Below are 14,686 nucleotides of genomic sequence, written 5' to 3'. Positions count from 1 at the left end.
CCTACCTATTCATGGGCCATCAAGAGGAATACTTTCTAAAGACACAGAATCGCAAACCCGTCATCTAGTTCAGATTCAATGATATCTTTGTGATATTGATCGAGGGTGAGGACACCCTATCCACATTCCTCCAGAACCTCAACACCTTCTCACCCATTCACTTCAGCCGGTCCTACTCAACCCAAGAGGCCACCTTCCTCAATGTTGACATTCACCTCATCAAAGATGGCTACATCAGTACCTCCATCCATATCAAACGAACATTCCACCAGCAATACCTTCACTTTGCCAGTTGCTACCCATTCCATACCCTCCCAGCCTGGTACAAAAACAAATCTCCCATGCCTTTTTTCTCCAGTCACCCACCACTTCACAAAACCTACCGTCCGACCACAGGGGAGCATTCCCCTTGTGATTCAGTACCACCCAGAGCTGGAGCAACTGAATAACTTTCTCTGCTAGGGTTTCAACTTCAAGTCATCATGCCTTGAAATGATGAATGTCTTAGCCACTATTTTTCCCAACCCTCCCACAGTGATATTCCACTGCCCATCAAACCTACACAAATCCTTGTCCATCTCTGCAGAGCTCCTGCTCCCAACCCCTTGGCTGCTTGCTCAAATTCCTGTAATAGATGTAGATGCAAGACCTGTCCCATATACTCTCTCTCCACCACCTATTCCAGTCTGGTCACGAGCATCACCTATCCCATCAAAAGCAGGGCTACCTGCGAAACCAGACACATGATCTCCAAGCTGCGCTGCAATCACTGTGCTGCAGTCTACATGGGCATGACAACCAACAAGCTGTCTGTCCGCAAGAATGGTCCATGACAAACTGTAGCCAATAAATAGATGGACCACCCCGTCGCTGAACAAGATGAATGACTTTCTTTGTTTTAATGACCGTTTCACAGTCTGTGCCATTTGGACCCTTCCCAACAACACCAGCTTTCCCCAACTGCAGAGGTGGGAACTCTTCCAGCAATGTATCATACATTCCCGTAAGCGTCCTCGCCTCAACCTTTATTAGTCTCTGTCCTTTGTCATCTAGCCCCTTCCCTGTTCCCATTCCAACTCTAAACAGCTCTCTATTCCACCTGTGCACCCATAGTCTTCTCACTTCTTTCCTTTCCTGATACCTCGCCCCCCCCCCCCAACCCCCCCTCCCCCCCCCCCCCCCCCCTCTCCCACCCTCTGTCTAATCTCGCGACTGCATGTCGCTGCCCTATCATCTCTCTACCTCATCCCTGTTTGTTCCCACAAGCAGCACTTTACTGTCCCCCAGCCCTACCCTGTTATCCCTCCCCCTTTCCTGCCGCAGCCTCTTTCTTACCCCCACCACCCGGCTGCTTCTCCCACCACGTCCTGCTGCTCACAGTCTGTCTTCACCAGCCAGAGACTGTGGTCATGTGTGTACCTATCTGTGGCTCATCATCTCTGCCACAGGGTGAGTAGCAGCTATCCTTTTGATCATATTGTCACTTTCCACCCTAGATTTTCCATTGTTTGATATTCTGAATACAAGGTTTAAATAATAAGGAAAGTGTCTCAGTATAGGATACACTAAACGTTGATACATACTCAAAATGTGCTACTCGCTCTATTAATGTTTTTGCAGAAAGTAGAAGGCTGTTTTCAACAAATATGAGAATGGTAATACAGCTGAAAATGAGAGTTTTGTTGAAAAAAGTTACATATTTTCCCACAACTGTGTCTTATTTTGCAATAACAATGTCTTCCACATCACAGTAAAAATAAACACCATGTTCTTGCACTACAAATAAGCAAGAACTGTAAGACACAAAGGAAACTGAAAGAAAAGTACACATAGTTCACATGTACCTGGATGTTTCTTGTGCTGCTAGGGAAGTTGTGGACAGCCTTGTAGAATTAAGAGAATCTGTTGCTTCAGTGGTGGCATCGACAGCATCTTCAATCAACTGTTGGTTTGATCGTCGTCCTGATAAACGGCCTGTACTGACACCTCTCCTCAAACTTCCTGAATTGCTGCTGTTTGGACTCTCACCACTTGGCTGTGGACAAACATCAAAGATAGTTTCCAGTATCCCACATACTTCCCCTGCAAAACAGCAAGAGTCATTTATGCATCTGAAACATTGACAAGCTCCACATACATAACCTGCTCAAAAGACTCAAAATACATTTAAAAATCATATATGGAAAAACATTCTCAAATAGTTTTTATACACATCATGAAGCAAGGACTTTGCAGTGGTAAGATGACTTATAAGCCTCTGTGAAACATACAGCTATACCATAGGTGCAACCACAATGTAATGCTGTCTGTGGAGAGACCAGACTAACCTGTGGTTACTGAAGAGGGACAGCAGCCTTTCCTGTAGCTGTATGCCAACAGTCTGGGTGACTGACTGATTTGGCCTTGTGCAGTTCCAGGAAGAAGAGAACTTCTGCTCTAGTGAGTGCAGGGATACAAATAAAGATAATGGAAAAATAAGTCTAGTAATAAATATGAATATAGGAATGTGGGTAAGCCATTATGATCAGCATTATCATAGCCAAGACAGATATGAAGCAAACACCCACCAGGTAGTACAAGTTCATAGTCCTATTACCTCCAAAGATCATAAAAAGATTGAAAAAAATTATGACAAGATAAAACATATTATTCAGTTACTTAAGAGAGATGAAAATGTAATTCTGACAGGGGACATAAATTCACATCAAAAAAAGAAAGAGAAGAAAAAAAATAGTTGGCAATCATGGAATAGGGGAAAAGGAATGAAAGGGAAAGCTGCCTGTTGTATTATGCAAGGGAAATAATTTAATCACTGCTCACACTTTATTTAATATTAACAAATTGGGACCCTTACAAGGTAGGACTGATTGAAGAGAGCGAGAAGATCTAACAAAGCGTGTTGTGTTTCATCACTGGATCATTTGGTCTGCACAGGAGTATTACAGCGTTGCTCAACAAGCTCCAGTGGCAGAGACTGTTACACGAGAGCCTGGTTGTCTGGTTGGTTTGGGGGAGGAGAGCAACTGCGAGGTCATCAGTCCCATCGGATTAGGAAAGCATGGGGAAGGAAATGTGCTATGCCCTTTCACAGGAATCATCCCAGCACTTGCCTAAGGCAAGTTAGGAAAATCACGGAAACCCTAAGTCAGAATGGCTGGACGTGGGTTTCAACTGTCGTACTCCTGAATGTAAATCCAGTGTGCTAACTACTGTGCCATCTTGCTTGGCACAAGAGAGGCATTGTGCATCATAAAGAAGTTTAAAATGGAAATTAAGAGAGTACTTTCCGGAAAGAGTCTCTCAACATATTTCTTCATCCCATATACATCTCATGAAACGACCACGATGAGGAAATTCAAGAAATTAAGAGCTAATACAGAGGCTTACGAACAATCATTCTTCCCAAGTGTGATTTGTGAGTGGAACAGGAAAGGGAGGAACAGCTAGTGGTGCCAGAAGTATGCTCTTGGCCACACACTGTCAGGTGGCTTGTGGAGTAATATGTAGCTGTAGATACAATGAAAAGACAGACATTTCATAATCAGATTTTTAACTGCAAAAAATTTCCAAGGGCAGATGTAGACTCCCACCATAATTTATTGGCTATGAATCACAGATTAAAATAGAAGAAAAGTAGGAAATTAAAGAGATGAAAGCTGTATAAATTGAAAGAACCAGAGGTTGTTGAGACTTTCAAAGATGGTGTTAAGCTACTACTGAGTAAAATAGGTAAATGATTAATTGAAAATCTCATATAAAGATGTGAAACAAATACTATCAAAGAGATAGAGGGACTGGCCAGTACTTACCTCAGCTCAGTACAGCTGATAGATAACACATAACAGAAAATTTACATTCCTAGTTTTCGGAACTTTGTTACTTCATCAGGGAGGAGAGGGGGGGGGGGGGGGGGGGGGGGAAGGGAAGAAGGGAAAGTGGATTTAGTTACTCACAACCCAGGTTATGAAGAAACAGGGAAAGGTAAACCGGGAGGGTAGCAAGGATGGAGGCACGGTTATCGTAGCAAGGATGGAGGCATGGTTATCAGAATATTTTTGGCTTCCCTCTGACAACCATGCCTCCATCCTTGCTACCCTCCCTGTTTACCTTTCCCTGTTGCTTCATAACCTGGGTTGTGAGTAACTAAATCCACTTTCCTTTCTTCCCTTTTTTCCCCTCTCTCCTCCCTGATGAAGGAACAAAGTTCTGAAAGCTGGGAATGTAAATTTTCTGTTCTGTTTTGTGTTATCTATTGGCTGTACTGAGCTAAGTACTGGCCAGCCCCTCTATCTCTTTTGTAGTATTTGTTTCACATCTAAAATAGGTAAATGAAACACAATAGAAGATGAATGGTACCTTTGAGAAATGAAAGAGTGAAGGCAGCAGGCAAAATGTCAAGGCTGAGTAAAACACACAAGATACTGAATTTAATTCATGAAAGGAGAAAATATAAAAATGCAACAAATGAAGCAGGCAAAATGGAATATAGATGCCTTAAAAATGAGATTGACAGGAACTGCAAAATTGTAGCAAGTATGGCTAGAGCACGAATGCAAGGCTGTAGAAGCATGCATGACTAGGAGGAAAACTGATGTCACCTACAGGAAAACTGAAAAGATCATATGAGAAAAGAGAGGAAACTGCATGGGTATTAAGGGCATAGATTGCAAATGAGCAATAAGCAAAGATGAGAAAGCTGAAAGATGGGAAACATACATAAAAGGACTCTAAAATGGGAAAAAATTGTTGAAAATATTATAGGTAGGGAAGTGGAGGTAAATAAATATGAGGTGGAACATATGACACTGTGAATATAATTTGACAAAGTGGTGAAAGACCCATATCAAAGCAAAGTTCTGGAGTAAATCACATTCCCTCAGAATCATTGAGATCATTGGGAGATCCAAACAAGACAAAACTAATCCACATGGAGAGGAAGATATAATGCATGACAATAAAATTGCTTTCAGGTTTCAAGAAGAACACAATAATTTCATGATGAAAGCAGACGAAATGAATTAAAATTTGTGCTGCGGCCGGGACTCGAACCCGGGTCTTCTTGCTTGCTAGGCAGAAATGCTAACCATTACACCAAATGCTAACCATTACACCAACGCAGTACAATGGTCAACATTGCTGCATGAACTACCTAAGCTGAGTGCCCTCCCCAACACAAATTTCAATTCATTTTTCCCTTACATACTGTCACTACTGCCAGGGTTCTCCAATACTGGCACGGATCCCAGCACTGGACGTGATGGGATGTCCTTGTACATTGGTGATCTCATAGATCTTATAATTAAATGATTCCCTGAGACATTTAAGTCTCTTTTTATTATCTATGATAATGATCGAAGCAGACAAAATGAATTAAAATTAGCTGGATGCTGAAAGGAAGGATACCAAGCATGAAGATACGTATAATGGCTATCCAGAAGTAGACTTTCAGGCTATGAATAAAATACTGGAACAGTTAATCCAAATGTGTTAGAAAAATCTTAGAACTTGACCTTTGTATTACTTCTCTCCACAATCACTATTGAGATTTAAGCATTTAACTTATCTCACAGCAAGCTGCTGATTTTCTTCTGCACAAATTTCTGTTGTCAGATTCCGACACAATAGATGAGCAATTTAACCTTTTGCCGAAAATGTTGTTACAACATTATGAATCCATTTTTCTTTCATATTTGGGACATGTGCAATGGAAGTTGAGAAAAAAGTGCCCAACATCTGGGATAAAATCTTGTTACAGGAAGACACAGCTTTATTTAATGCAAAGGACAATGTCCAATAAAGACTTAAAATGCACTATTTCCAAAATTCATCCATTAATCATCAAAATGACAAAAACTGTAATTGACAAAAAATTTGAATTCCGAGAATTAGGCAAGGTCCATCTGGAGCATTATTACACACGAAGTGAATCAACTCAGCAACGCAAGTGATACTGAACTCCCAGACGCCAGTACCGGTGAGACAGATGATATGAAATTAAAATCAGTGGCTACTAAATTATTCGTAACAGTAGCTGAAACCGGGGACAAAAAAAATCATCCATTGAAAGCAGCTTCGATAAATTTACTTAGGCATATAACGTACACTCCACCACCAGGCACAAATTTTGCTGACTAAGCTGTTAGAGAGGCTATAAAAATTATGACATTAAAAGGTAGAAACTCTTCTGGTTACGATGATATCTAAGCCAAAGTACTGAAATCATTTGCGAACTTTCTAGTGCCACTCTCAAGTTACCTTCGTAATCAGTCGATGCGTCATGGAGTATTTTCTAAAAGACGGAAGCATGCAGTAGTAACATCAAGGTACTAAAGTGGAGATAAGTAACTGATGGTTTAATTATTGACTGAGCTCACTTCTTCCTCTCTTCTGAAAAATTTTTATGCCACACATAGCTCATGTGGAAAAATTACTGTTGTGCTATCCCTTTCCCACCCCCTCCAGAGTGATGATTCCAGTTTATGTGACTTGCTTTCTAGTCCAAGCTGCCAGAAATGGTGTGGTCACTTGTGTGAATGAATATGTGTGTGTTTTGTTTTCTGAAGAAGGTTTTGGCTGAAAGCCAATGTGTAAGTGTCTTTTCATTGTGCCTATCTACAACTCAACATCTCATTTTTACAGTACATAGCAATCTATCTTTTCCTTATACTGTTGATATACTAATGAAATAACAACATTATGAAATGGGTAGATTGTTACTCACCATGTACAGGGGGCACTGAGTTGCAGACAGTCATAACAAAGAGACTGCTAGACATTTGTTGTTATTCCAACCAGTACTTTCCATTGTTTGATACTAAAGGATTACAATTTTAAGAATAAATGGACAATATTTATTTCAAAAGCAGTGTCAATCCACTGTTCTGACAGCTCTTTTTTCCAAAATCCAAAACCAAACTGCCAAATGGACTTTCACAATACAGAAGTCTGAGGATCAAGATGGCTTCACCCACCATAAGCTGTTACCAAATATTGTACAGTGCATGTAATTTTATTCCAAATGTATATTATTGGTGAAAAGTCAGGAGCTGCTATGATTTGCAAGCTGTCATTTAAAATTTACAAATTAGTGAAATGTTTGAGTTGAGCGTCTAGCCAACATCAAGCTCATTCAAGATTGTGAACCAACTGAGATGGATAACACAGAAATGATCACATAGGTGGCACACTTTGGTTCTTTCGCAGGCTACAAAGAAAACTGCTAACAAACCACTTCTGTGCCCAATCCAAGAATGTTGCTGAAGTGTGTAGGATCCATCCATACTAACATTACATATGCGGAAGTAACTCTCTCTGCTACATTTTCATGACTAAAGCCATGAACTGGTTTAGGTGAAATTTGGTATAGAGATAGCATCAACCATGAGGGAGAACACTGACTACTTTAGAAAGTTGCATTATTTTTCTGAGTATTATTAATATTTTTAAATGTGAGTGGGACGCAACTGACGATTGCACGGAGTCGGCAACTGAATGTTTATAGATAATTCCACGAAAGTGTGAATCCGATAATTACTCATGTGCATGGTTTCTTAAATTTTAGAAGCACTTATTACACCATCTGCTGACTGGACAATTTTTATGGTTAAACTGTGTGGACATACATCAATAAAATATAATGTAAGCTCAAGAACCGTATTTAGAACTATTACTTTGGGAGAGCCTTGATTGACTGACAAATTAAATGGGGGTGGATTATGGGACAAAACAGTGAGGTCATCAGCCCACAATTCCGAAGTTGCTTGTGGAAGAGAGAGGGTGTCCTTAAAGTGGACAGATTCAAAGTTGCTTGTGGAAGAGAGAGGGTGCCCTTAAAGTGGACAGATTCAGTCAGAGGAGTCAATCTATAAAATGATGAATTCAAAACACACACAGTAGAAGGCATAAATGGGTAGCCCAAATCTAAACATTGGAAAAATAGAGGAGTAAAAGAGTGATCTTCCCATGGGGGAATGATCATGGGCCCCCAAACGAGAAAATGCGAAGAGAGATCCCAAGCACAACCACCAAGCCCCTGAAAATAAACACCACTTTCATGGAGGAAACTGAGGACCAGTTCAACCATCCATGAATTGTCTGCTAATAGTAAAACCAAGGAATCTGGAGGACTATACTTTGTATGAAAGGCCAAAATAAGGGGATATTCCACCAATGTATGGGACACAGTCAGACTGCCTCCACAACCACATTGATTGTGTGAAGTTTATTACTGAGAGCAGTAGTGCACCAGATGTCATTCCACTTTTCGGCAAAAGGAGATTTGACGTAGATCCACAAATCCGCAGCTGGACTTATGAAAGGGATTGGAGGTAACTATCTGCTTCTCTAGTCAAATGGTCAGCCATTTCGCTGGGATGCCCACACAACTTGGCACACAGAGTAATTAATACAACTGAGTAGACAGCAGACAGCAAGGACAGGGAGAAGCTCATGGATAGCAGAGACCAAAGGGTGAAAAGAGTGGCACTGATCAATAGCCTGCAGGCTACTCAATGAGTTGGTACATATTAAAACACTGTGGAGGGAAGCCTGAGTAAGAAAATGGAGGGGGCCTGTTTATGACTAGCAGCTCTGCTGTGAACACAGTACATGATCCAAGCAATAAATTGTGTTCTAAGCCAGTAGGAGGTGTGAAAAATATCCCACCTTATCTACCACCTTACAACAATCAGTGTAGAAGATGGTTGCACCCTGGAACTCTGCAAGGATGGAATGTACAAGATGCAACAAGACTATAACGGAGACAGATACTGTAAGTCCCTGGAATAGGTCCTTCCTAATCCGTGGTCTAAGCATCATCCAGGGGTGGCGGGGGAGGGGGGCATTCCATTGAATGGAGGGTGGTCGGTTGATCATAGCGTCAAACGGGTGACCATGAAATAAAATTTAGTGAGACGAGCGTGCTAGCTAAGACATCGCATTATTATGCACGTATGTATAGAGAGGCTGTAGAGATTTTTAAACACCACAATAATTTTAACAGGAAAGAAGAAGGCTTGAAGTTAGATAAGATATGGCAATCGACTTTGTACCAAAGATGTGACAATTGATTACCTTTGATCGAGAGTAATGACGCCAGCCAGAGATAGTTTTACTGTTGACAACACGTGACGAGTGGTGGCGCCCTCTACGTGCTCTATATAAACAGGACCTCCACGGCCTAGCAGCCAGTCGTAGACTCACCTCAGATGATGTTGCCCGCAGCTGGCAACGAAACATCAGGTAGAAGTATTTCTACCATTGGACCACGGCCTCTTAGCCCGGAAGTTTTAATTACTGGTGGTTGGTTGGTTTGTGGGGATTTAAGGGACAAGCACTGAGTGGAGGTGGAGATCCTGAGAGACAGAAGTGAGACCCATTTCAAGCAGAAATCCCTCCTGTGGGCAGTTATCAGGAGGGAGACATCACTCATTGGAAAGAGGACTGGGTGTGCAAGATGATCAGAGAATTGGCGAATGGTGATTGTGTAAGAAACCAGGAGTTGGCTCCATCATATTTGTACAGGGGGAATCCACACTTCTGCAAGGAGATTGACAATGTAACCAGTGTGAAAGACACTATGGTGAACAGGGTCATGTTTTTTCAGAGTGGAAGGAGTCACTGAGCCATAAACCTATCATAATCTAATCTGGACAAGACCAGAGCATGGTGAAGATGGAGAAGAGTAGCATAGTCTGCATCCCAAGATGTGTAGGCCAGACGGTAGAGAGCATTAAGCTTCTGCATGCATGTCATCTTCAGATGGCAAATATGAGGCAGCGACGTCAGCTTTTTATCAAAAATAAGGCCCAAGAAATGGGACTGTGCTACAACATCTAGCAGCTCATCACATAAATAAAGTTCTGGATCATGTTGTACTGTGGTTCGATGACCAAAATGTATAACCCGCGTTTTGGAGGGAGAAAACTGGAAGTCATGGGAGACAGCCCACACCAAGGCCTGTGTGATGGTGCCCTGGAGCTGGCACTCAGCAGAGGTTACTGTGTGGGGGCTGCACCAGATAAAAAAATCGTCGGCATACAACACCAGGGTAACCAGAGGTCCAACAGAGGTTACAAGCCCACAGATGGCTAGGAGGAAGAGTGTGAACATTTAAAACAGAACCCTGTAGGATACCATTCTCTTGAAACCAAGGGGTGCTGAGAGAAGTGCCAACTTCAACTCGGACGAGCCAGTGGCATAAAAACTCGGGATAAAAATCTGAAGTGGGCCACGAAAGCCACAGTCATGGAGGGTAACTAACATGTGACGGTGCCAAGCCGTGTTGTATGCCTTATGTAGGACAAAGAAGACTGTGACAAGGAGCCAGCAGTTAGTAAAAGCCTGTCTGATTGCTGTTTCCAATCTGAGTAAATAGTTGGAGATCGTCCCTCCTGGTAGCCACACTGATACAGAGACAAAAGGCCTCGAGATTTGAGTACCCAACATAATTGGAAGCTAACCACCCTCTCAAGCAATTTACACACTACATTTATCATGCTAATCGGGCGGTAGCTGTCTAGAGACATTGGGCTCTTCCCGGGCTTAAGGACGGAGATAGAGACATAGTGCTCTTCCCAGGTTTTAGGACTGTCTCGCCACTGCGAGGGGAAGGCACCTCTGAGCCAAGTACAGTTGAAGACCCTGAGTAGAAGTTGCCTCAGTGTTGGATCATCTGGTTGTGGATGGAATACAGGCTGGGGCCTTGTCATGTGAAAAGGTAAGTACCTGCAAGAATTCCCATTCAGTGAAGGGTTCATTATATATTTCAGCTTGGTGGGGTTGAAAGAAAGGGGGCTCTGTTCAACTCTGCGTTCTGCCGGAGGTGGCAACGCCTTCAGAAACATATTATTAATATTCTTTATTTTACAAAATGCCTCACAAATTTAAGTCTGACTTAGTGCATAGTTCTAAGAGTGCTCAAGCTGGAAAAGTTACTCAAATCCAACAAATCTCAGATAATCTCAGCTCCACTGGAGCTCAGATGCAGAATGTCAAGCGGCCTTTAGATTAGAGCTAGAGAGACAATACAACAGTCACAAGCCCCTCGCATTTTAGACACCAAGCTTCACACATTTACTATAGCTTCTGTGATGGTTGATGACTCACAATGATTGCATCATTTAAATGCTTATGAGAAACAGAGAGATGTCACACCTTTACATGTAGAACATGAAAGGGTTCTAGTGAGGATGCATTTGACTATGACCTATATCTACACCACTGCATACACATATAGATTACTAGCTCACATACTCACCATCACCCGTCATAACAAAATTACTAATATGAGAGTGCGGCTGTAGATAACACATAGTTAAAGACAAAAATGTTGTTTTATGTTTCAGCAATTGCCAAGTGCCATTTCAATTTGTTAATTTGTATATAATTTAGTTTAAAGTATGAAAAAGTAGCTAATGAGATTAGAACCAGTGATTTTAAAATCACAACACTGATACACTACTCATTCTGTTGGCAGCTACTATGTTAATACACTGCAAGCATTTTATTTTTAACAGTGTTTGCAAGTTTTCTTAAACTTCAAAAGTCATTTTTGTTTTCTTTTTTTGAGAATTGCACTGTATTGCTTTATGAAACATGCCCAGGCACTGACCTCCAAATCCTGTAAATATGAAGAAAATCAAAATTGGCGGAGCAGTGCATGAGATCTCCTTGTAAGAATTTAATAAAGTTACGAGAAAATCTTTAAATGTAAAAGCATAGGAGCACGTTCATGACACACTGAATGTGAATTTCTTTCCCTGTCACTATTGTTGGTCATATGTATAATTTGAGAACAAAATGAAAATCATATAATATACAAAATATTACATTCCATGTGTCAAAACGTACTTGTCTTTTTTAAAAATGAAATAACTGAAGAGGCATAAAACATAATTCCATAGTCTGGAAGTGGTGTTATTCTCAGTTAATGAGTAGTTGTCAATAACAAGTCAATCTTGCTATCTCATTATTTCACTAGTGTTTCACTACATACTTTATGTCATTTATCCTGTTTTTCATTGTTTTCCTTTTTCTTGACCTACTATAGATACTGCTAAAACATGAGCACTAAAACACTAAGTTATTATAGCCAATTTCACACAACACATTATAACCCATGTGGCATGGTAACAAACTTGACCACTCTTGTATCAGTTCTAATGTGCACAATCACCTTTTAGGTACAGATTTTTAGTATACGGAGCCTAACTTCGCAAACTTGGTCCTGCATATTCAGAATACATCTCCTGAGCAGCTTTCACTTACCTTATAGGAGACATAATTTTCCCAGGAACGCCACCAGTCACTTGCAATGAGATACCAGAACTGTCCCACCCTATAACCACGTCTCTTCTCTCTTTCCAGCCAGCCTTTCACAATTTCTCCCTCTTCTTCACGTGATACTGGACGTAGCCCCAAAACAATGTGACATACCTGAAATACATCAAGTTATAGTAAACTTCTACTCAGTTTCAAGAAACCCAACATGAGTAGGTGGTCAAATTTGGTGATTTCACAACAGAATCCTCTATGACAGACAAGTACTTATGAATGCTTTAACACACACACACACACACACACACACACACACACACACACACACACACAGTAATATGTACTCTAAATTCCACATTACTGCTGAAGAAGTGAATGCAAGAGTCAGCTTACTGTACAGATCAATGTAAATGCATGTTCTTGTATACACTGACAAGTAGTGTGGCCTTCAAGTGACTGACCATTTTACAATTCCTTGCTCTAAATGAAATCAAGTAGTGATCTAGAAATTTAAACACACCAGATATCATAAAAAAAACACCATTACAAATTTAGTCTTAGACTCATTGGGTTCAGAAAAATCAATATAGTAGACCTCATGGATGACTGGGTGGAACAAAGATATGTTGCAAGTGGGCATACACAGGAACTCAAGAAAAGTAATGATTACATCCTGAACAAGGTGTGGTATGTACTTACATAAGAGACACATTAAGGTTTCAACAGGCCAAGGGACGAGGGTGGGGGTGCGGGGGAGGGAAATCAGCAGTAGATGGACATTTGTGCAAGTTGATCTTAAAGTTGCAACGTCACTAAGACTTGATGGTAGTTTACCTGACTGCCAAATTCAAAAGTAAACGAAGCTAGAGCCTACATGACATTCCCATATGTGACCAGAAGAATACTGGCCAAGGTATCATGGATTCCTATGGAATAGGCTGCTGAAAGACAAAACTGTGCTGGATTAGCAGTACAGCTCACCATAAAATGTGCAATCAACATAACTGCCCACTTAGTAAACCTCTGACTACTTCATTTTTCCCTTAGTTGAATCACAATAAAATTTAATGAACAATAAAAAAAAGTTGAAATAACTTTTGGGAAAGCAGTCGACAACTGCCGATATTTCAACCGGAGCATACCCTGCCATTTTCAAGGCAAAATGGCAGCAAGAAGGTGCAGTGCAAGTGAATTTAAAATCTTGGTTTTCAGAGAAGTTCTGTAAAGGGAAAAGCATGTGCGCGCACACACAGGTGTGCGCACACAAACGTGAGCATAGCAAATCCTTGTGCCATCACAAACCCAAGATGACACATCAGAAGTTATCAACAATTAAGTTAATAATTAGTGGGTGAAATAGCATAAATTCTGTCCCTCTATTTTTTTGACAAATGTGAGAGCAGGATCCCATGCAGATTTTAAACAAAAACAATTCTTGATAACTTCCGATGTCTGTCATCCTTGGTTTGTGACAGCACTATTTTTTTTACAGTGTGTGTGTGTGTGTGTGTGTGTGTGTGTGTGTGTGTGTGTGTGTGCGTGTGTGCGTGTGCGTGTGCGCGCGCGCGCCATGAAAATGGCAGGGTGTGCTCCTATCAAAATATCAGTGGAAATCAATGACGTCACTTTGCTGCATTCTCTTAAGTTATTTGAACACAGATTAAAAAATGACTGAATACATCAATTTCAAAGTAAAAACAGCCACTTGGCAATTTAATGAGTAGCATCATCAGTGTTCAGAACTTGTGAAATATTCTAATTATATTACTCCGCTGTATTCATATGCGCCCAAGGTGAACCATATGAGACGGGGGGGGGGGGGGGGGGGGGGGGGCAGCGGAGGGAGACGGGGGGAGCGGGGGAGACGAGGGGAGAGAGCGAGATGGACGGGGGAGAGAGGGTGGAGATTTCAGTAAAGGCTCTGGGAAGTCAAACTGGATTACTGGGATGGGGCCCCAGCAGTGGGCAGGCTTTTTGAGTGGATGCATTAACTAGCATATAAACACACTCTCCAGTTTATAATTATGATAGTGGAGTGACTATCATCTTGTTGGGATCAGTTCAGAGGTGATTCTATTTTTCCTGCAGCCACAAAGTTGGTCTGATTGTAAAGGACTGAGAATAGGAATATGACACAGATAAGAAATTCTTCAAAAGTTGTCACAGGATACCCATGTGGAAAGGAGAAGTATTACTGTTAGCCATGGTTACAAAGTAAACTAGGCAGAAATCAATGTTGGTTTTGAGACGTTCTGGTCTGCCAGGCAGTAGGTGATGAATTGTTTCTACTGTAGAGACCGTGTAAAGGAAAGGAGGTCTTTGATAAGACCAGCATGATTAAAATTCAGTGTGGGACTAAGGACAAGGCCTTTGAAGAGGACAAACGTCTGCAGGACATAGGCTTAGAGAG

The 14,686-nt window shown here is 41.3% G+C and overlaps 1 protein-coding gene across 1 annotated transcript in view; it reads right to left on the bottom strand.

The window, feature by feature from the left end:
- Positions 1–14,686, bottom strand: part of LOC126418980 (ubiquitin carboxyl-terminal hydrolase 32) — a 245,455-nt gene that overhangs the window by 173,672 nt on the left and 57,097 nt on the right. The window contains exons 9-10 of the mRNA XM_050086028.1: positions 12,268–12,435; positions 1,845–2,035 (exon numbers count right to left, since the gene is read on the bottom strand). Of these exons, the coding sequence (XP_049941985.1) occupies positions 1,845–2,035; positions 12,268–12,435 (359 nt within the window). The remainder of the gene's footprint in view (positions 1–1,844; positions 2,036–12,267; positions 12,436–14,686) is intronic.

This window comes from Schistocerca serialis, chromosome 9 (genome assembly GCF_023864345.2).
Source record: "Schistocerca serialis cubense isolate TAMUIC-IGC-003099 chromosome 9, iqSchSeri2.2, whole genome shotgun sequence".
Lineage (NCBI taxonomy): Eukaryota > Metazoa > Arthropoda > Insecta > Orthoptera > Acrididae > Schistocerca > Schistocerca serialis.
Note: the sequence above shows the minus strand (reverse complement) of the source record. Positions and strands in the feature narration are given on the sequence as shown.